Consider the following 23,895-nt stretch of genomic DNA (forward strand, 5'->3'; position numbering starts at 1 on the left):
CTGTTTAATTCTATTAAATGCTACCCAACATTTCTTCAAAGTAGCTGAATCATTTGACCCAGCCACAAATGATATATGGGAAGTTTAGGTCTGTAATAACTAATCTACATTTAGTGTTATTAGCCTTTCTAGTTGTAGCCATTCTTGTGGGTATGAACTTGTATATGATAGTAGCTTCATTTTGCATTTTCTGGATGACTAATGCTTTTGAGCATCTTATATTTTATCTACTGGCCTTTGCAATATCTTCCTCTGTGTATTCCTTTTGCAAGTCTGTAACGGCAGTGTGGTTATGCCCATTTACCAATGTTTTTGAGCCCTTGCTGTCAGTAACCCAGAATAAAAATGTGAGTGTTTGGAGTTCTATCACAGATACAAAAATGTTCAGGGAGTCATCCATTTAGTAGCAGATACTGTCAATATTTGCCTCATACCTTCTTGGCACTTACTCTTCTGGAGCATGTCAACAGTGTCCTGGGACATTGTACTTGAGAGCTTTTTTTGGCCTGTATGTAGAACCGGCCAGATGTGCCAAGAAATTAATGCTTCAAGGAACAGCCCTTAGCCAATGCAAATGAGAACTGGAGGTGAGATCCTTCAGCTTCCTCACATGTTGAGTGGAATAACTCCATGGCATGCTCTACTCTGTCTCTCAGAGTCCTAAGTGGAAGTGAGCCTCAGTTCTCCACAGGAATAACTTATTCAGTGATGCAAACTTACTGGCTTACTCTTTATCCCTACTGATTTATCCTACTGATTTTCTCTGGGATCATTTCCGAAATGAACTACTGGTACCGAAGTTCTTTCGTTGTGATATGCTTCCTAAGAAAGACAAATAAGGCACCTATTCTAACAGATGTGTGCTGGGACATAAGAGTTGTAGTATGAAAAGCTAATTAAGAAATTTGGTGAGTTATGCTGATGATATTACGATGTTAATTTCCTGGGTAGCCACAAAGAGGAAAAAGATCAGATGAATCTGGCAGAAAATCAGTAATGTCAGTGCCTTGTAGAAACAAAATTGCCTGGGGGCTGGTGGCTGAGGCTGTTGGAATAGGTTTACAGAAGTTTGAGTCTGGCAAGTTCATTGAAGTGTGAATTGAGAGGAGGTGAAGACATCTTAGGAAGTGATGACTGTGACAGTGGCATGAGCATGTAAGTCATTTGGAGTAACAGACTATCTGGAGCAGCACTCTATCTGGATGTTGAAATTACATGGAAATGAACAAAAAATAAACTTTGCGATGTCAGAATGAAATTAGACTCTCAAATGAGAGACTAAGAAGTTTTGATGTCGTCTAGTAGACGGTAGAGAGGCACTGAATGTTTTTCAGCAAGGAGTAGTTATATGATAAAAGCATGCTTTTAGTAAGGCAAATCTAGTGTTATTGTGGTGAGTCAACTGAGGCTTAACGTAGAGGGTTCTTGATGCAGTTTTAGTGGCTCTGACGTAAATCCTAAAAAAAGTACAACGTAAATTCAAGAACTCTTAGATAAATACAGTAGAATTTGGTGAAAATGATAATGGCAGTTGAAGGAGAGATAAATGAGTCAAAGTTGTTCTGTCTTTGAGGAAACTGATTTTAAAGGTGATCACAACGTTACAAAAGTAAATGAAAATAAACTGTGGGGAAGTGAAATCTTTCAGGGCTAAAGGTAAATTTTGTAGGTTGGGCTCATTTATTCTTTGAAGTGATTGTGTATGGCATACAAATAATGGGAGTTTTACATAAATACACAGCTTATGTACTTCGAACAAACCGCGAATATCTATTTTTATAAAAGTCCACTGTTACTTCTCCAACAGGTGACTTTTATAAAAACCTCAGAGGTTTGTCCTGAGGAGGTGTACAATATGCCTACCTTTGTCATACTGTATCTCATTGAGCTATTGAACTATTGAACCATGTGGACAGCATACATGGTAGGGTGGTGATGGAGAATGTGCGTGGAGAAAGACGGACTACCAAATAAATGTGGCTATCTTAACAAGGCTGTGACATTCTCCAGTTTTTGGTTTAAATATTTTAAATTGTCAACTACCATTAAATCACAGACTTTAATTTTATTTTCGCTTTTCAAATACTTTTATGGTCATTGTGAGAGAAATGGCCTGCTTAGAACATTTATATCGCTGAGTTTTTTGCTTTCTTTTGGTTATTCCAAGATACTCAAACTTGTCTTCAGAAAATTGTTCTTTTACATATTTAATGGTATCAGAATCTACCCCAATGGGAAACATAATCATGGACAAAAGTTTCTTCCCCACTGGGTTTCCTGAATATAATGGCAATGCGATTAGCATATTTTCCCAGTGATTGAGTTGGCATGTGCCCAGAGATTTATAAATAGAATTTATTGTGAAAGTTACTGTGCTACTGGGGTAAGTGCCTATTGCAATTTGAGGAAGAAAGTGTTCTCTGAAAAGAAACTATTATATGCCTTATATGCTATGGCCATCTGAGGACAAAGAAGGACAGAAGATACAAATGAGTTTTGTTTTCAGTGAATTCTACCCTGTGCACAGTTATGAACAACCAGATATATTTAACTTGTAAAAAGTTCGTATTTTCCTACTCCTATTTTCAGTTATGTTGGTAGAGCAGGTTGGGGGTGAATGATGATTTCGAATCCTTCACCATTTTATTGTCTTTAGAAAGTAGAATGGTGACGTGTATAAATGTGACCAGATTCCTGCTGATGTCTCCCAGGACAGCAATAGACTCACGGAATTTAAGAATTATTTGGAGTTGAGAACCAACCTGTGCCTTAATCCAATCCTTGTAAACGAAGATTTTTGTTTAGTGCCTTCAGATGAATCTAATGGTAAATTTCTAAGGTGAACACTATAATGAAAGGTCGTTTATTTAATTGAAAATATCACTGTCAGTATCACCACTAAAATGTATCTCATTTCTGAAGACTGGAGTTGCATCTTGCAGCTGGAAAAAAAAAAAAAAACAGTTTTCAATAAGATCAATTTCAAAGAGGCTTTGTGTTTTCTGATCCAGTCAAAATTCAAATAGTGAGAAAATACTTTTATCCTAGTCAGAACAGCATTTGCTGCAGTATTTGAACAGTATTTGATGCATCCTCTTAAGCCATCAGCCATTTCTCTTAATCAGTTGAGTCCTGTGCCATGGTCATATGTGAGAATGCATGCTATGGTATATTGCTGGATCAGGTATAATAAAGAGCTATCTTCACATTGAATTTCTTTTTTTTTGATAGTCTAGCTCTACAGTGAGAGCCTATCAAACTAGTAAGTCACGAGTGACCATGAGCCCTGGCTTCAGCTCCCAGTGGAACAGCAGCCAACCAGCCTGGAATACCTACTCCTTTCCAAGAGCAAGCCTGCACTACCAGTCCCATGCCAGCTATACCTACTGTACTGGACACCCTGCTGTAAGTACCTCATTTCTCTGTATTTTGAAAATCAGATGCTTTATGCAGCTACATTTTGAATCTAGAGTCAGTATCTATTAATTGGGCTGTTTTTCTAATGCTATAACTCTTCTAGGGTAAGAATATGCTGCTCTTGAGTAAAAGAGATAAGAATTTTAAAAAGTCTTTTAAGTGTTTAAGTAACGTGTTTGGATGATTGTCGCTGAAAACTGATATTGCACTAGAAGTTATTTCTAAGATGTAGTGTTGGTGTAGAGACTGGATGCATGTATATCTCTAGTTTTGTTCTTCTGGTTTCCTTCTGACTGTTGCATATGAATTTAGTTGGTTGCTTTTGTGCTGAGACAGGGTGTCTTTCAAAATGACATAGAGAAGCTAGTGAGGGGGAGATCCTGGATGCCCCCACTTTCATCAGTGACCTTGCTGACTTATTTATACAGACATAAATATGTGGAAATAGATTCATCAGTAGGGTATTTTCCAGTTATTATTACACAGACATCTGAGGTTGTTGGCTTAGATGACTCAAAAGGGCCAGGAAAATAAACGTCTAGTAAGGGAAAAATTAATTCATGGAATTTGAGGACCTTTTAGAATAGGGTACCTGTTTCACCAGTATGTCTTTCTATGTTTCGATTCAGCCCTCATGAAATCAAACTTTTGTTTTATTGCAAATTACTTTTTGCATACTTGAGAAACGTCATTAGCAATGTTGATTAGTAGGATTTCTCTTTATTGCTAAGAACACATGCCCAGGACTCCCAGAAAATGAAAGACCTTTGAAAGTGAATCACACATGCCTCTCATAGCCAATCGTCTAATTGGTGAGTCACAGTAGGCATGAATTCTGCAGCCATTTCATTCAGAAGATCTGTCGGACTTCAGCTATCCTGTTGGCATTTTAAGGTTATGGAATTATAAAGTACGCAGGGCTTATAAGTTGACAGAATGCGTCTCAAATATCATGTCATAATTACACTTAAAAGAAGACTCGAGAGATTCACTTAAAATGTAAATTCATTTGACTTTGTTCACAGACAATTTGGAAATAACTATCAAAGTTTGAATTTGCACATACTTTTAACTCAATAATTAAACTTTCGGCCTTTAATTGGACGTGTACAGGGTATATGCACAAGGATAGTGTTAACAACCATTTTGAAATTACTTGAACCTAAATAACCGTATTTTCTTTTCACTTATCTTTTAACAATTTATTAAGCATTATTAACCATTTAATATGTTTTAGTATTTTTCTAGGTGAAATAAACACAAGAGTGAACAAAGGACTAAGTCTTGTTTTTATGGAACTTCTGTTCTAGAACATGGAGAAGTTAGTTATTATATAAATAAATATTATAAATAGATACAAAGAAGCAAACAGAAAAGAAAATTATACAACAATGTTATTTGCTAAGCAAAATAAATTCTACAGAGAGACTTAAAATAAATTGAAGTAACAGAGAACAACTGGGTGGCTACTTGAGATTGTGTGGTCCACCAATTCGTCATTCATTAAGCCGGGTTTTATCCAAGATCTGAATGAAAAAGAGACATAACTAGGCAGAGTTTGGGAGGATGTGCGTTCTAAGCAGAGGAATCAGTGTGAAGGATCTGAGGCAGGAATGAGCCTGGTTCCCTATACAGGGAGAAAGCCGTTGGAACTTAGGAGAGAATAGAGAGATAAAGTCAGAGAAAGACACAGGGGCCACTTTATTTGGATTGAACAGTAGCACTTTGTAATAGCCGTAAGAAGTTTGTATTTTATTTAACTGTGATGGAAAACCATTGAAGTGTTTTAAGCAAGGAAATGACATGACATAATTTTTTTAGGACTCAGTCTGGCTGGTAAGTGGAAAATTTCTGGTAGAGTAATAAGAAGTAAAGCACAGAGTCAAATTAGGAGAGTATTACACACATGTGTGACTGCAAGCAAACACTTTCTCTTGTAATGGTCTTTGATCCATTTCATGTTCAAAATATATGGACGTTGTTTGTATAATCAAAAAAAACAAGTTCCATTTATTTTGCCTAAATTTTTATTTAGTAACCAGTTTCATATCTAATATGTCTCATCAGTTTGTTCTTGAGTAGTTGTTTGTCAAGCCAGAAGATGACAAATTGTAATTTAATAAAGTATTTCAATTCATATTCTTATTGGCTTCTAAGTCCTCTAAAAGTAGCTTGTATTAACTGAGCACTTAATGTCTTTCAAGCTGTGTACAAAGCACTTTCACATGCATTTTACACACACACACACACACACACTCTCTCTCTCTCTCTCTCTCTCTTTTTTCAAAACAGCCCTAGGAGGTAGGTACTATTAATTATCATTTTAAGGGTTAGTGAAATGAAGATCAGAAAAATTAAGTATCTTTCCCTAAGTTACGCAACCAGAAGTGAGGCCTCAGATTGAAACATTGGCTGTCTAGCCTCTCACTATTATTCTTATCCATTGTATTATATTGCTCTTTGACATTAAATCGCTGTGTCTGTATACACATGCTGAGGACAATTACATGATTATAACCCAGATAGAACCCTTGCTAATCATTTAGTTTAAATGTGCATGTTACTCTTTAGAGAAATATTTGCATTTATAGGATACTCGATTTTATGTCTGGGGGTAGGAGGAAACATAGGAGCTGTCATGTTTTAAAAACCACCAGGAAAATTGCAGGTTGTCTATCTACTTTTTGCGCTTCAAAGCCCAGCAGATGATACTTTCTTTTGTCCCACTGCTGTGAGTCAGGTGAGTCAAATAAGAAAACTAGAAGCAAAAGATTAGAAAATCCTTAAAAAATGGTCATGGGTGTTACATTTCTGATTTCAAGGACACTCTGAGGATCAAATTTAAAGCCTACCTGGCATTCTTTCATTATTCCAACATTATAACTTTCTTTCCAATTTTCTTCCCATGCCTGATCAGATAGCATTAAATTCTTGACTCAGAGATCATTGCTCATTTAACTCTGCTACTGCTTCGTGAAAGGAATGATGTAATCTAAAAATAAACCAGAGGTTCAATATAGGGAGACTCTGAGGGCTGGGTTTGCAAGACAACATGCAGAAGTATTGACTATTTCATAGTTTTTACTTGAGTCCATTTTGCAAGAAAAATATTTGGGGCTTCAAAATGTGAGAGTGGATTCCACAGTTGCTGTGCAGTCTAAGATCCACAGAGGTTTTGTGGTTAAAACCACAGAAATGGAATTCTTGTCTGAATAGATTCCCAGTGATTTTCTTGAGTCATATAATTTAGTAGCCTTTAATGGAGCTATAAATGCTCTGCCTGCCTTGTGAGACTCATGCCCTTTTCTCCAAGTCACTGGTTTGATTGAAGATTTCCAATTTTTTTAACTGGATTTCCTGGAGTTACAAGGGTGTCAGCCAATGCGGTATTTGTCTAGTAAGTATATATGACCCAAAGAGCTTCCCTCTTCTTCTCTTCCCCGGCTTCTGAGGAATCCTGATATGTCACGAATGTCTGGTTAGTTAACTTGAAATTGGTAACCTTGAGACTTATTCTCAGATTTAATCTGAGATTTCATCTCAGAATGCAGTTAGGCCTCTGCCTGACCAAGTAAGGTTTTTCTCAGACCCCTTTTGTGCCTCACCGTATTCGTTTTCTATGACTGCTGTCAAATTACCACCAACTTTGAGCTAAAAACTGCATGTCTATCTTTTACAGTTCTGAAGGTTGGGAGTCTGAAATGAGTTTCACTGAGCCGAAATCAAGGTGTTGGTAAGGCTGTACTCCCTCATGAGGCTATAGAAAAGAATCTATTCCTTGGCCTTTTCCAGCTTCCAGAGCTATATTCATTGCAAATCTTGGCTTATAGGGCCTTCTTTCATCTTCAAGGCAGACAGCATAGCATCTTCCAATCTCTCTCTCTCCATCTTCATATCACCTTCCCTCTCTATAGTCAAATTTCTCTCTGCCTCCCTTTTACAAGGTAACTTGTGATTTCTTTTTTTTTTTTTTTTTTTTTTTTTTTTTTGAGACGGAGTTTCGCCCTTGTTACCCAGGCTGGAGTGCAATGGCGCGATCTCGGCTCACCGCAACCTCCGCCTCCTGGGTTCAGGCAATTCTCCTGCCTCAGCCTCCTGAGTAGCTGGGATTACAGGCACGTGCCACCATGCCCAGCTAATGTTTTGTATTTTTAGTAGAGACGGGGTTTCACCATGTTGACCAGGATGGTCTCGATCTCTCGACCTCGTGATCCACCCGCCTCGGCCTCCCAAAGTGCTGGGATTACAGGCTTGAGCCACCACGCCCGGCCTGTGATTTCATTTAAGGACCCACCCGGCTAATCCAGGCTAATCTCCATGTCTAAATACTTCTAACTTAATCACATTTGCAAATTTTCTTTTGCCACATGAAGTCACTCACAGGTTCTGGGGATTAGGTCATAGACATTCTGTGAACCATTATTCGCTTTACTGTGATCATAATATTCCATGACTCAATGACGAATTTCTGAGTCATTAGGTAAGTATTTGGGGCTTCCTGAAATTAATGAGGCTTATCTTACTGAGGGAGATAATATGAGAGGAATTATTTGAATGATGGAGGATGAAATCCCTGTGGCAATTCAAAATTATTTAAACTCACAAATACAAGTTTGATTTTCCAGAAATCCACTGTTTTCCACTTCTAAAATGTAGTCGATGATAACTATCCCCTTGGTAACTACTCCAAAACATATGTTAAAAGAAAATACAAAGACAGGATGACTAAAGCCTTACCAGTGTTTTATTTACTGCACTAGTAAATGAAGATGCAATTTCCAGGCATCTAGAACGCCCTCATCAACTTGGATAATATTCAAAAAGTGGCAATATTTTGAAAAGTAATTTTCAAAATATTCAAGTAATGCAATAATATAAAATTTAAGTCAAATATTAAATATGACAGTACTTTTTATTTTTCAAGGAAGCTACTAATACGTGATATGAATTTCTTAGTCATATTATTTATAGCATATTTTATTCCAAAAATTATTCTTCAAGTTTCCAAATAGCATATGTGGAGTAGTGTATTGGTGTGGTCTTTCATTTGACACCTGTGTTCCTAGCTAAATGATAACTCCGTCTGTTTCATACTAGCTCTCTGCTCTCCCTGCATCTATTCCACTCTTGTTCCTTTCTCTTCTCACACTTGAAACTGTTATAATTTAAATGATCCTAGGGACCTGGAGAAGAAGAAAAAGGGAATGAGAAAGAGAGGAAAAGTAGATGGGGATGATCTGATCCTAGGTACTGAGGCCAGGAGCCTGTGTATCTTTTCTTCCTTTTCCAGTGAGGAAGTATGATATGGCTTTGCACCCCATTGACGCTAATCAGGAGACAATGCCCAAGTGTAGCCCAGTTAATAAGTGAGTCAAAGCAGAAAGAGGTAAAGAAAAGAAAAGGTAAAGAAAATAGAACAGCAACAGGAATGTGCTCAGAGGTTCATGCTGCCTGCAGGTGGTAGAGTCTTCTAAGCCTTCGTCTATCCCTCCAGAAAATAGCAGGCACACCAGAGAGGAAAAGTGGGAAGGATGGTACTAATTTTCTCTTTCAAAAAAAGATCTGAAAGAAGAAGGGTGCAACCCTAGCACTGTCTTGCTGGAAGAGTCTCTCTTTTAGTCATTAAATAGGTTTCCAGGAGATTCCCTCCCTAGAATCTTGTTTACAAGGCACAGAGACAACTGCCTTTCACCAAGAATTAAGTTGTCAAATGAATCAAGGATTCCCCAAACCTACCAGAAGGATGATTAGTCCACAGTAAAGGCATTTTCTGTCTATGCCCATGCTAACTGCCTATATCCATGGCCTGAATAGCTGTTTCCTCAGCCCAGACTGTGATTTTCCCCATGGACAGGGACACACCGTTTTTTTTAGACATACGTAGAAAAGATAGAAAGAGGTTGCAAGTCTCCTGTCTTCTACATGAGGAATCTTATGCCTCAAGACTACCCACCAACTTTGCAAATAAATAGCAAATCCTCTGTCACAAGTCCCCTATCTCCACCCTCTAATGCCTAAGCCAGAAAGATATCTTGGAATCACAGCTTACTTGTTTGTAGTTTCTGAAATGATACACAAATGCTGGAATTTGGATTATTAATTTTCATTGGTTATTCCAATTATTTTTATTCTATTTACTAACGTGCGGAAGTGTACCCACACTTTAACAATCAGTAGTGCTCTATACTAGCTTAACAATAGGTCTACCTAAACTCTTGGAGCTATGGAAAACTTTTCAAAAAGTACTGAAAATAAATAGTTTTCAAAAATATAATGAACAGATCTCCAGATACTGCAGATTCTCTGTTGCAAACTGATTTGCCTGAAAACTTGCCAGTATTACAATAGCTAAGGTCAACATATTCCCCAGTTTTCCTAGTTTATGCTTTTTTCCTAGCAGAAGTAATTAATGATATCCCCTCAACTCTAAAAAGTGTTTAGGTTTAGAAATTAAATTATATATGGTCTCCCTACCACAGCCCTTTACAAAAAAAAAAAAAAAGGCATATTTCTTGCACATAAATCTTACTGTGCTCCATTGCTGCAGGGTTTTAAATCTCCCCAGAGAGCACCACCAAAGGAGATGCCTCGTGTAATGATTAATCAAGTACCATAAACCAATGGGGCTTCTAGTCTTTTCCAGCCATGTACCTATCCCTGTGCAAAGGGAGAATGATAGTCTGGAACTTATATCTTTTGCAATTATTTAAACTTATTATGAGATTTTTAGATAACCGAAAAATGAGATACGGGGCACGTAATTTCTCAAAATTCTTCTAGGCATATGTGAACAGTTTGAAGACCTTGGCTCAATGGTAGCTTTCCTAAACTTCATTTTTCACACATGGAGGCCACTCTTAGTGAAAGGAGCTGCTCAGAATTCACAACTCTAGCTGCCCCCAAATCTGCTTAAATTTTCCAAAGGCCAAGAGATTAGATACTCAGCACACCTGTATCTCTTTCATTGTGTAGCACATCTAAGGTTATCATGTTTCCTCCCAACAAAAATCTCCAAGACTAAATATACAAGGCAGATAATAACATGGTTGTCTTCATTTAAGATGGGTTAAGAAACTTTATCAGTGAAAATTATTTTCCTACTCATCACAGACCATCCAACAGACAGTGGCTTCAAATGGTAAGTTTTATATTAACTGTCTTAGTAAAAAAGCCTGGATGGATGTAGGGGTAGACATTTATATTTGACAAAGATGGCTGCAATAATACCACCCATTCCACATTTCTCTCTGCAATGTGATATTGTCATTCCCCAAGCGAGAAATAGTATCTCAAAGCCCTCTTCTTGAAACTGGCTGGCCTTTGTAACTCACTTCTACTTGACAGACTGTGGCAGAAGTGATGCAATGTGACTTTTAGCTTAGAAAGAGCTATGCAGCGTCTGTCTGGTTTTCTTGAAAAGCTTAGTTTCTGAATGCTTTCTCTCTGGACACCGTCACCACACTCTTCCAACAGCCATGCAATGAGGAATCCCAAGCCACATGGAAAGCCATATGTAGGTTCTCTGTGCAGTGGTTTCTTGGGCCTATTTTTGAGGTGTCAGACATGAGTGTGAAAGACACTCCAGACGATGACATTCTCTAACTATCTGAGCTGCTTTCAGATATCGGTGTCTTCCCCTCTAAAGCCCTAGGCATGACAGAGCAGAGACAAATCGTTTGCATTGTTTCCTATCCAAATTTCCCACCCACAGAAACAGTGATCATAACAAAATGGCTGTAGTTTTAAGCCACTAAACCTGGGATAGTTTATTTTTCAGATAGTAACTAGAACACTAACTATTTCTACAGTTGGTGTCACAGTTGACCAACATCAACTAGGAGGCAGAGTCCTTCTGCCTTTTCTCCTTTGCCATCCTGTGTGTTGGTGATGTCTCCTCTCTTTGAAACCAGTTAAGACCTATAACTCCAAACCATCATTTATACAGCATAGTGTTCCAGGAAGGAAGGAAGGAAGCTGGGGATTTTACTTTGTGCCACAATTTTTAGAAACATTTTAAATACATTTTTAAATTGGCAAATAGTAATTATATACATTTATGGTAAATATCAGTTTTAAATATGTATAAATTGTGTGATGGCTAAATCATGCTAATCAATAAATGCATTACTTCATATTCTTATTTTTTTGTGTGTGGTGAAAACACTTAAAATCTGCTCCCTCAGGAATTTTCAAGAGTTTAATACATTGTTAGTAACTATAGCCACAATGTTGTACAATACATCTATTGAACTTATTCTTACCATCGGACTGAAATTTTGTATCCTCTGATCAACGTCATCCTGATTCCTCCAACCCACTCCAGTCTCTGGTAACCACCATTCTACTATACTTCTAGGAATTCAATGTTTTTAGGTTCCACACATGAGTGAGATCATGTATTTGTCTGGTGCCTGACTAATTACACTTAACATAATGTACTCCACATTCATCCATGTTGTCATAAATGCTAGGTTTTCCTTCTTTTTAAAGGCTGAATATTATTCAATTTTGTGTATATGTGTGTATATGTATACAAATGTGCATATATGTCTATATATATATATACACACATATGCACACACATATACATACATACCAACATGTACATATATGGAGACACATACACACATACATACACATAAATGTGTGTGTATATATAGACATACAATCATACACATTTTCTTTATTCATTCATTTGTTGATGAATACAGATTGACTCCGTATCTTGGCTACTGTGAATAATGCTGCAATGAACATGGGAGTGCTGATATCTCTTGAACATACTGATTTTGCTTCCTTTGGATCATGCCCAGTGGTAGGATTGCTAGGTCACATGGTAGTTCTATGTTTTACTTTTTAAAGGGATCTTCATACATTTTTTTCATAGTGACTATATGAACAGTGCACAATGGTTCACCTATCTCCACATTCTCTTCAAAACTAGTTATCATTGGTCTTCTTGATAATAGCCATTCCTGTAGATGCGAGAGGCTATCTCACTGTAATTTTAATTTGTATATCTCTCATGATTAGTGATTTTGAGCATTTTTCTTTTAGTATGCTGTGAAATTTGGTTTGCTAGTATTTTTTTGAGGACATTTGTATCGATGTTTTTCAGGGATATTGGCCTGTGATTTTCTTTTCTTGCAGTATCCTTCTTTGGTTTGGTATCAGTATAAATTAGCCAGCCTTGAAAAAAGGAGTGTGGAAGTATTCCCTTTTCTTTAATTTTTTGAAAGAATTTGAGAGTGATTGGAAGTAGGTCTTTAAATGTTTGATAGAATTTAGCAGTGAAGCCATTAGGTGTGGGCCTCCTCTCTCTCTCTCTCTCTCTCTCTCTCTCTCTCTCTCTCTCTCTCTCTCTCCCTCCCTCCCTCCCTCCCTCTCTCTCTCTCTCTTTTTTCATTTTTTGAGACAGTTTTGCCCTTATCACCCAGGCTAGAGTGCAGTGGTGGCACTGGACTCACTGCAACCTCCCCCTCCTGGGTTCAAGTGATTCTCCTGCTTCAGCCTCCCAAGTAGCTGGGACTACAGGTGCGCACCACCATGCCTGGCTACTTTTTGTATTTCTAGTAGAGACAGGGTTTCCCCATGTTGACCAAGATGTTATTGGTCTTCTGACCTTGTGATCTGCTTACCTCGGCCTCCCAAACTGCTGGGATTACAGGCATGAGCCACCACGCCTGGTCTTGGCTTCTCTTTGATGGAAGACTTTATTACTTCAGTCTCCTTACTCATTATTAGTCTGTTCAGATCGTCCATTTCTTTGTGATTCAGTCTTGGCAGGTTGCATACGTCTGGAAATGTACCATTTATTCCACACTATCCAATTTATGGGCATATAATTTTTCCTAATAGTCTCATGATCTTTTATATTTCTATGGTGTAAGTTATAATGTCTCCTCTTTTCCTTTCTGATTTTATTTGAGTCTTCTCTCTCTTTAAGTCTAGCTAAAGATTGTTGATTTTGTTTATCTCTTTCAAAAATCAACTCTTAATTTTGTTTCTTTGCTATGGTTTCTCTAGTCTTATTTCATTTATTTGTCCTTTGGTCTTTATTATTTTCTGCTTTTTGCTAACTTTGGGATAAGTTTGTTCTTGTTTTTCTAGTTCCATGAAGTGTAATGCTAGGTTGTTTATTTGGGATCTTTCTCCTTTGCTGATGTATGTGTTTATTGCCATAAACTTTACTCTTAGAGCTGCTTTTGCTATGCTTTGGTATGTTTTGTTTTCATTTTCATTTGTCTCGATGTTTTAAAATACTCCTTGTAATTTCTTCCATTTTAACTCTTTGATTGGATAGTTTAATCTATTTCAATTCAATGTAATTATTGGTATGTGACAGCTTATGACTGCCACTTTGTTCCTTGTTTTCCGGTCGTTCCATTTTCTTTCTCTCTTCCGAACTTCCTTTATGATTAAGCGATTTTCTCCTCTGGTAAGCTTTCTTTGAAAGTGGTGTACTAAATTTATTCACTGACATTAGTTTTCAAAAGCATGTTGTTTACTTTTTATGTGCTTGTTAATTTTCTGGAATTCCTCCTGTTATTTGTAGTTTCCATATATTGTGGTGGGAAAAGATACTTGATTATCATTTCAGCCTTCTTAAATTTGTTAAGACGTGTTTTGTGATTATCTATCTGAATCTATCCTGAAGAATGTTTCATGTGCCCTTGAGAGTACTCTGTAATCTCTTGTGGGATGGAATGTTCTGTATGTTTGTTAGGTCTTCTAGGTCTAAAGTGTAGTTTGTCTTGTTTATCCACATTAATTTTCTGTCAGGATTATCTCTCAGTAGCTGAAAATGGGGTATTTAAGTTCCTTACTACCATTTTAATTACAGTTTCTCCCTTTAGATCTATTTACATTTGCTTTATATATTTAGGTGGTCTAATGTGAAGTACATATATATTAATATTTTTATTATGGTCTCTTGATGAATTGAGCATTTTATCATTATAAAATGAAATTATTTGCCTTGTTTTACAGTTTTTAGCTTAGAGTGTACTTTATCTGATATTACCACAATTACGAATCCTTCTGTCTTTCTATCTTCATTTGTACAGAATATGTTTTTGTATTCCTTCACTTTCAGTCTGCGTGTGTTCTTTCAGGTGAAGTATCTTCTAAGCAGCATATAGTTGGGTCTGTTTCCTTTTGATCCACGTTCAAGATAATTATTGACATGCAATAACTCCCTGCTGCCGTTTGTTAATTGTTTTCTGGTTATTTCATAGATTCTTCATTCCTTTCTTCCTCTATTGCTGTCTTTCTTTATGATTAAGTGATTTTTCTCTACTGGTATGCTTTTTTTTTTTTTTTCCTTTTTTTTTTTTACTGTTTTTCTTTTGTGCATTTACTATAGATTTTTGCTTACCAGGAGGTTTACAAAGAGCATCCTATATTTATAACAGGCTATTTTAAGCTGATAATAACTTTTATTGCATTAGAAATCTGTGCTTTTACTTCACTCTAACATTTGAATTTTTGTTGTTGTGGAGATGAGATCTCACTATGCTGTTCCTGAGCTTAAGTGATTCTCCCACCTTGGCTTCCCAAAGTGTAGAGATTATAGGTGTGAGCTACTGTGCCTGGCCCCATTTTAAATATTTGATGTCATAGTTTATATTTTTATATTGTGTATTCCTTACAATTTATAGTAATTATTATTTTAACCTTCATATTAAAGATATAAATGATTTACACACCACTTTCACAGTATTAGAGTGTTCTGTATTTGACTATGTAATTACTTTTATAATTTCATGTTTTTGTGTTACTAATTAGCTTTATTTCCTTTCAACTCGAAGAACTCCGTTAAACATTTATTACGAGATAGGTATGGTGGTAGTGAAATTCCTCAGATTTTATTCATCTGGAAAAGTCTTTATGTGTCCTTTATTTGTAAAGGACAGTTTTCCCAGGTACTTCAGCACTTTAAATATATCATCTCACTTTCTCCTGCCCTGTAAATTCTCTGCTGAGAAGTCTACTGCTAGCCTTATGGGAACTCCCTTATATGTTATTTGTTTCTTTTCACTTGCTTCTTTTAAGATCTCTTTTTGTCCTTGATTTTTTATAGTTTGATTATAATATAACTTGGTGTAATCTTATTCGGATTGATTCTGAATGGAGACCTTTCTTATACTTGTATATTCATATCTTTCTCCACATTTTAAAAGTTTTCTGTTATTTTCTGCTAGTATGTCTTTAAATAAGCTTTCTAACATTTTGTTTTCTCCATCTTGAACTCATAATTTTCTCTTTTGATGCTGTCCCATAAATTCTATAAGCTTTCTTTTCCATTGTCTTTTGTTCTTCTCTGAGTATATATTTTCAAATAAGCTGTCTTTGACTTCACGGATTATTTTTTCTGCTTGATGCTCTCTACTGCATAGTTTAAATTTCATTCATTGTATTATTAAGGTCTAGAATTTCTCTTTAAAAATATTTTAAAACTTTTTATTAAATTTCCTGTTTTGGTCATTTGTGGTTTTTCTGATTTCTTTGAGTTGTTCCTCTTCATTTTCTTGAAGTTTGCTTAGCTTTCTTAAAAAATGAACATTTTGAATTATTTGTTATGAAGTTTGTGTATTGCTATTTTTTGGGGTCTACATCTAGAAGAATATTGTGTTCTTTAGTGTTGTTATGTCCTTTTGTATGTGTGTTTCTTGTTGCCTAACATTTATGTCTATGTATTAAAGAATTAGGGACTTATTCCAGACTTTGCAGACTAGCTTTTTCTGGGAAACCTCTGTAGTAGTAGTCAGCTTATTTAGAGATTCTAGGCATGTCTCTAACATAGACTGAGAGTGGGTTTCCTGCTGGAGTCCTTAGGTAGTAGGTGCACCCTGGTGGCTCCAGGCTTGGATTTCCTGTAGTAACCCAGCTTTGGTGCCTGAATCAGCAGGTATGTTGGCTCGATGCCTGGATATATGGGGTTGAGCCTGAATACTGGGGCCATGTGGGTAGACTTACTGATCTGGTCTGCAGGTGTGTTAGTCAGAGTTCTCCAGAGGGACAGAGCCAAAATGATACCTGTGTGTGTGTGTGTGTGTGTGTGTGTGTGTGTGTGTGTGTGTGTATAAAGGGGAGTTTGTTAAGGAGAATTGGCTCACTTGATTAAAAGCCAAAGTCCCATGATAGGCCATCTGCAATCTGGGGAAGAGAGAAGCCGGGAGTATGCCAGTCTAAGTCTGAAAGCCTCAAAACTAGGGAAGCTAATGGTATGACCTTCAGTTGTGGCTAAAGGCCTGAGAGCTCCCAGGAAGCTACTGGTACACATCCCAGAGTCCAAAGGCCAAAGAACCTACAGTCTGATATCCAAGGACTGGAGGAGTAGAGGCCAGTGTCCAACATGGGAAGAAGGAAAAAAGCCAGAAGACTCAACAAGCAAAGTTATCCGCCTCCTTTTCTTTGCTTTATTCTAGCTGCCTGTCAACCAGTTGGATGATGCCTACCCACATTTAAGGTGGGTCTTTCTCTCCCAGTTCACCAATTGAAATACCAGTCTCCTCTGGCAGCACCTTCACAGGTGCAACCAGATGTAATACTTCACTAGCCATCCAGGCATTCCTCAATTCAATCAAGTTGACACCTAATATTGACCATCACAGCAGGGAGAGGAATAGAGCCTAAGTCCACTGGCATGTGGCTTCAGTCTGAGTCCTGCCTGGCACTGGGATGAACCTGGCATCCGGGATGAATAGGATAGGCCTGAAACCTGAGTTACTGAAGGCTGTTCTGGACTCTGGGTCTGCTGAAGCAAGCCTGAACGCTGAGTTTTTTGAACCTGGAGCCACAAGGACTAGACAGAAGCCTGGGCCTGGCCTGATGCCAGAACTGACACAAAACCTGGGTCTGCAGGAATTAGTCTGGAGTCTAGGATTGCCAGTGCTTGCCTAGTACCTGGTGCCACTGTGGCTTACCTGGGGCTGGGGCTATGGGGACTAGCTTGGGGCCTTTGCAACTGATACCAGTCTGGAAGTTAGGTTTATGTTGGTGTTGGCCTAGAAGCTAGTTCTCTGAAGGATGACCTGGGTCTTTAGGTCTTAGGAGGCTGGCCTGGAACCTGGGTATACAGAGGTAGTCCTAAAGCCAGAATCTGTGGGGCCTACTCCAATACTAAGGTCTACTGGGACAGATGTAGATTCTGGGTATGCTGGATCTGGCCTGGACCTTGGGTCTACAGTAGTGAGTGTGGTGCTGCAGGGTTCAGCCTTAGTACCTTGTTACCCAAATAGAGTCAGGATTCTGTAAGTGCCAAGAAAGGGAAATGACTATTGGAAAATAGCCAACAGTGTCTGCTATAGGTGCCCAGACCTATGTTCTTTGGCCTCCTGCAGTATGCCCTGAGGTATCTTCTAGAAGATATAGGTTTATTGAAACCAAATTTTTAGAATCATAGACTAAAAGCCAACTCCTGTTTATATCAGAATATTTTAGAAGAATTTGGATATTTTGTGATTATAATGTTAAAGTATTCATCATATTTTAAAAGAATCGGTAATTCTCGGCCATGTGTCTGGTTTGTCAATGCTCATTTGTACATGGTCAAGAAGAACACACTAGGTTTTCCTGTCCTAAACTTTGCACTCTTTTAAATATAATTCTTCAGAGGTCAGGACTTGATTAGTGAAATGTATTTGCTTCCTGACTATACTGCTTCAGTTGTCTAGTATTCATGTATCCTTCTTGGAGAAGCTGAGTCCCAGCAATGACTCTTTCAAAGCTCTTGAACTTTGAGGTCGTGTCATCAGTGCAGCAAACATTGCATAGATGCTCTCTGCTGGGCATTGCATTGGGTGAGCACAGCAATAGGGTGTAGAGTAGAAGAAGGAGGGAATGATCAATATTATAAAGGGCCCATATATTCAAGTTGCTTAAAATTTAGAGGAGAAGTGAACTAAGGAAACAGACAGATATTAGATACTGGTAGCAAAATTCTAAACCAATGATACCCAAATGTTAAACGTGTGCCCTTTAAACACTATGATTTGAGGAAGTTGCAGGCAAGTTACAGCTGAACATTGGGACCCCGGAACCAGTCTGAGTTGGGTGCATATCCCAACTATCATTGCTCTAGCTGTCTGACCTAGAGCAAAGTTATTGAATGTCTCAGAATGAACTTCCTTCTTTATATAATAAGACAATTACAGACTTTTTAATGTCATTGTGAGAATTTAATGAGATAATATATGTAAAGCAGCTGAACACAGAATTATTATTTATGTCACTTAATAAATACGAATTATATTAAAATATGAAAGAAATCATTGTGAGAATTTAATGAGATAATATCTGTAAAGCAGCTGAACATAGAATTATTATTTATAAATCACTTAATAAATGCAAATTATATTAAAATAAGAAAGAAATCAATTTCAATTTGGATCAGCAAAGAAGGCTTACAGACTCCCAGTTTATACTCTTGGGTTGGTATCTATTTTTAAGACCCTGAGGCTCAGGTTTTAAGCTATTGAGAGCCGAGGGGCTCTCAAGGGATACCAAAAGACTTATTTGTGTCTGCCTGGAAATTTTAACCTTTCTCTTTTATTTGCTGCTTAACATTCACGCTTTGGTAGACCAAGACTAAGAAAGCATTAAAACTTTGCCCAGATTTGGTCATTTTTAGTAAGGTCTAAGATTTAAATGCTATTTGTTTTCATATGCTTTTTTCCGAAAGATAGTGTTTTCTAGATAAAATTGAGGTTCCTGTTCTGTTTCTCTCACTTCTGACTTATTTTTCACACATGGTCTGAAAAACTCAGATGTCATCTGGTGTATTTCATTTCCTTTGTTTGGTTCCTAGCCATGAGAGTCTCCCTTCCCATGGCCTTTCCTCTCTCCTGTAGTCTCTTACACCACTTCCATAATGTACGGCTCGGTACTACTTAATTCTGGGTGTTCCAAACAGATGTTCTGGGGAAAGGATTTAGCCATCCATCTGGGCTTGGTCCATACCTCCCATAGCAAATGGTTGAATTTCATTAAGACACTGATGGAAATCCAGGCTGCGTATATGGCATTCTATCCAGTTTTGTATGTTTGATTTTTTAAAAAATCTCCTACCTTGATAATTATTAAAAATTAGCATTGAAATGGCTTAAATCCAATAAATGTCACATTAAATTGTGAATTTTAAAATTATCAATAAAATATTACCTTATAGAAATAAACTAGATTCCAATATTTTAGTTGATAACACGGTGTCTTATACAGTTTGGTTACGATCACTGGATCAAGATTAAATTCTCTTTATAACAGAGAATCTCACCTGAGAAGAATTTAAAGATATTTTTTTTTTTCAGAAGTGGCACCATTCTTACAAAAGGCACAGGAGATGGAAAAGGTTTTACTTTATGATGAGCAGTGCTCTAAATGCTGCAGCTGACATACGTTACCAGTTTTATCTGTTATTTACCTATGAGTGAGGCCTCCTAAACACACTCTTGTAAAGCTTAGTCTTTGATAGAAACCATGACAAAACATGCTTCCATTGTAATGGTTCCCTTCTGAAAAGTAAAATAATTTTAAGCTTAAAAACAAAAATGCTCTGATTAGCTCCCTTCAGCCTTTTAGGGAAGACAAATTCTATCAATGACATTGATGAAGAGACTTTCAACGCAATCTGTTAAGAACTAGCTTTGTAGCAGTCACAGGCAATGAACTTAAATTACATCAGCTTATCAGCTGAGCTCACTGGAGCATCTCTACAATCATTCCTTTATGAAGACCCAATAAGGCTGGATAGAGCTTTTTTTTTCTTTCAATTACAAATTGGTGCAGATTCTTCTGGGACAAACACTCCAACTTTTCAAATATATTTTAAAGTTAAAGTGAAAATTCAAACTTCTTCCTAAACACCTTTTGGTTGTAGATGGTTATTGTTCAATGGCTGTTTAAACTGAGATGTGTATTTAAATACTACTAATAAAAACAAAAATATAATAAATTGTACACCACTAAATCCAAAAGCCAGCTGCAGAGGCAGACTATTATCCACACTTTGAAGCTCTCTTATTCCCTTTTAAAGCATACCCTTTCTAGCTCCAAGAGGTAACCTAATTGTAGAATTTTGCATTAAGCATTTCCTTGCCTTTGTTTATAGTTTTACCACTTACAGGTACCTATATATATTGTTGACTCACTTTGAACTTTATATCAATGCAAAACGCACTACAGGTATTTTCATAATCTTTTTGGTTTGACTCCACATTATGTCTTTGAGATCCATTCATTATGATATGATTAGCTACAGTTCATTTGATTATATATTGTTCATTTGTTGAATATATCATGATTTATCCATTTCAATATTGAAGGGAATGTAGGCTGTTTCTTGTTTTGACTATGTAATGAGCAATGCTGCGGAATCCCTGTTTTCTTGTCCACACGTTGTCTATACCAAGCATTGGTATTGCTGGGTTGAGGGTATAGAATAATCAAATTGTCTAGGCAGATTGTGGCCACCCTGTAATCTGTGGCTACATGTGGTTGAGCATGAGCCTGTTCCCTTTTCTGTGAAATGCTGTACTCTTTTCTTCATTTTTTATGTTGTAATATTTGTCTTTTTCCTTGATTTGTAGGTTTTCTCTATATAGCTGGATACTAATATTTTGTCGACTCTGTATATAGCAAATATCTCCTATCATTTTCTTGATTGTATTTCATTTCTATGGCGCCCTTTGATGAACAGGGTTCTTAATGTGAATCTAGTAAAAGTATTTTTTAAATGGCTAATACATTTCGTGTGTCGTTTGAGAAATTATTTTTACCACAAGGCAGATGGTGGTTGTCTCTTCTTTCTTCTGTCTCCCTTACAGAATAATCAGAGCATAGAAGTCATTTTTTCCCTGATAAATTCTCCCGTAGTAATCCTTTTGTGATTTTTGTATTGGAAATGGAGGGTTGGCTAAGTGAAGTCAGATGTTCAGCGCATCGTGTTGCTGTGTGTCCCAATCTGTTGCCTTGTTTCTCTCCTCTCTTTTTGCATGTTCTATGGAGCCAACAAAAAAGTTATCTGGGGAAGAACAATGGCACATTTAACTCAGATTCTATTCCTGCTTAAAGAATTTCTGTGGAACAAGTACAGTGTTCTTCCTGATAAAGTTCTGTCGAGATAGATAGGACTTATCAACGAGGGGAGTCCACCATTTTTATTAGTCTGGAACTTTCTTTTCTTTAATCAACAACATATGTGAACATTTTTTTCTTGCTAGAAATATAAAATATATCTTCCTTTTGATTTTTGCATAAAGTATAATAATATAGCTTTGTAGGAAATTATTTAAATCTTCCCTTATTAGGGACCATAAGGAGGTCTCCAATTGTTCCTTATTTTCATAATGATATAGTGAATTTGGGTGTAGGTAACATGGTATATACATATATGTATATATATATGTTTGTGTGTATGTGTATGTAAGTATGTATATATCTCCATATGTTAGTGATATGGCTTTTTTGTAGTTTTGTTTTGTGTTGTTTTTTAAGACTAAGTCTTGCTCTGTCACCAGGCTGGAGTGCAGTGGCGAAATCTCGGCTCACTGCAACCAACGTCCGCCTCCTGGGTTCAAGCGATTCTTCTGCCTCAGCCCCTTGAGTAGCTAGAACCACAGGCATGTGCCACCACAGCCTGCTAATTTTTTTGTATTTTTAGCAGAGACGGGGTTTCACCATGTTGGCCAGAATGGTCTCGATCTCTTGACCTTGTGATCCACCTGCCTTGGCCTCCCAAAGTGCTGGGATTACAGACGTGAGCCACCGTACCCGGCCTGTGGTTGTTTTAGAGAAGTAGAATTGCTATGCCTAATATTTTCATGTAAAATTTTTATGGAAACTGCTAAATTGCATTTTCACCAATGCTGATAAGGGTATGCTTTATCACACTCTAGCTTACATGAGATACTGTCAGTTAATTAGAGTTTTATTAATTTTAGTGAAAATAGTATTGTGTTGTTTTAATTTGCGTTTCTTTTATCACTGCATTAGCCAACCTTGTTTTTGAATGTTTCTGAGCTATTTATAACATTTTAACATTTGAGTTCCTTCTATGAATAAACATAGAGTGATAACATAAAGCAGTATAACTGAAGAAATGCTTCCCACTTCACTGCAATTGTATTTTCATCATACAAGCCATATAATTAAATCTGTATCACATGCAAATTGGTATTTTTGTGGCGATTTGTACTTCAGCTACAAAATCACAAACCTAATCATGCTAAAAACAAATGAATTTGTCTGGGTTTGCTGCCCAAAATCTTTAGTTGAGTGTTTTAAAATAAAAAAAAAAAAAAGCAACAACAAATTTTCCAAACACTTTCACCATGTTTTCTCGTCTGATCCATTACATCTTTCTAACAAATCGTTAAATCAACAGATGTCAAATTAAACAAAATGAAGCATAACAAAATGCTTATCTATTTATTTCTGCAAAAATCCTTAAACAGGTGTCAAATATTCAAGATTTGAACTCTGTTTCAGACAGCAAGCTTTTAGTGAAAATATTTTTAAGTGTTCATGACCAAATGTAAGAAAGGCATAAATGAAATCCAGGAAAATTACAAAATTCAAATTAAGAGGAAACACTAAGGAGACTATATGGGTATCTTAACTCTTCCTGTAATGTTCTCTTTCTGAAGCTAGATAATATTCATGCAAGTATTTGCATATATGCTTTATAATTTCTCATATTTGTAAAATACATTTTAAAAAATAAAATATCAGTGTTTCTTTTTTTAAAAAATTTATTTTTACAGTGGCACATAAAAAACGATTCCCATTCTAAAGCTTAAATGATCACATCGAAGGGGTTCAAATGCCAGTGCATTTGGCACCAATTCAATGCAGGCTTTGCTGAGCCGATTCTCCAGTTCTGAGTAGCCTCAATGCCTCAACCTAATCCGGCAGAGGGAAAACTCCGATGATAGCAAATACTTCAATTCTCAGTTTGTTGAGTTCATATGGCCCCACAAGTAATAAAAGTTCTTAAAAGAGTTTGCTGAAAAGAGTGAAAATGGGCATGGTACGTGACTCAACAAATCCACTCCAAACCACTTCTGTGAAAATATATACATACATTTAATTTAGCCAACTGTTCTCCTTGATTGATAGTTTGCATATATTATAGACTTGATGCTCATAACCTTCCACAGCTTCCTAAATTGAGAGAGTGCATTTCTGAAGTTTCCCAAAATGCGTCTGTTATTGGGACCTAAGGAAAAGTGTCATGGACTTCTTGTAGTCATCTAGATCACAGTGAAAGGGTAATTGTCACTTTAGGATTTAATAACGAAAACATATAGGAATATTTTGTAAATCTGACTCTTCAGGGTAGGAGATCTGCCTTGTTTAAACAAATAAAATTTTGTCAGCAAAGATTTTTACTGATGGACCTGAAAAAAGATGTAGCCTCATTTTGTGGGGGAGTGGTAATGCATATTTAACAGATACACATTTGGACCTGATGTTGGC

At 36.8% G+C, this 23,895-nt stretch overlaps 1 protein-coding gene across 3 annotated transcripts in view; it reads left to right on the top strand.

Annotated features, from left to right (window-relative positions):
* RBMS3 (RNA binding motif single stranded interacting protein 3) overlaps positions 1-23,895 on the top strand; it is a 1,456,421-nt gene that overhangs the window by 609,791 nt on the left and 822,735 nt on the right. For all 3 annotated transcript variants that reach the window (XM_074405764.1, XM_074405765.1, XM_074405763.1), the window contains one exon: positions 3,232-3,405. In XM_074405764.1, coding sequence (XP_074261865.1) covers positions 3,232-3,405 — 174 coding nt within the window. The remainder of the gene's footprint in view (positions 1-3,231; positions 3,406-23,895) is intronic.

The sequence above is a fragment of the Saimiri boliviensis genome, chromosome 9, assembly GCF_048565385.1.
Source record: "Saimiri boliviensis isolate mSaiBol1 chromosome 9, mSaiBol1.pri, whole genome shotgun sequence".
NCBI lineage: Eukaryota > Metazoa > Chordata > Mammalia > Primates > Cebidae > Saimiri > Saimiri boliviensis.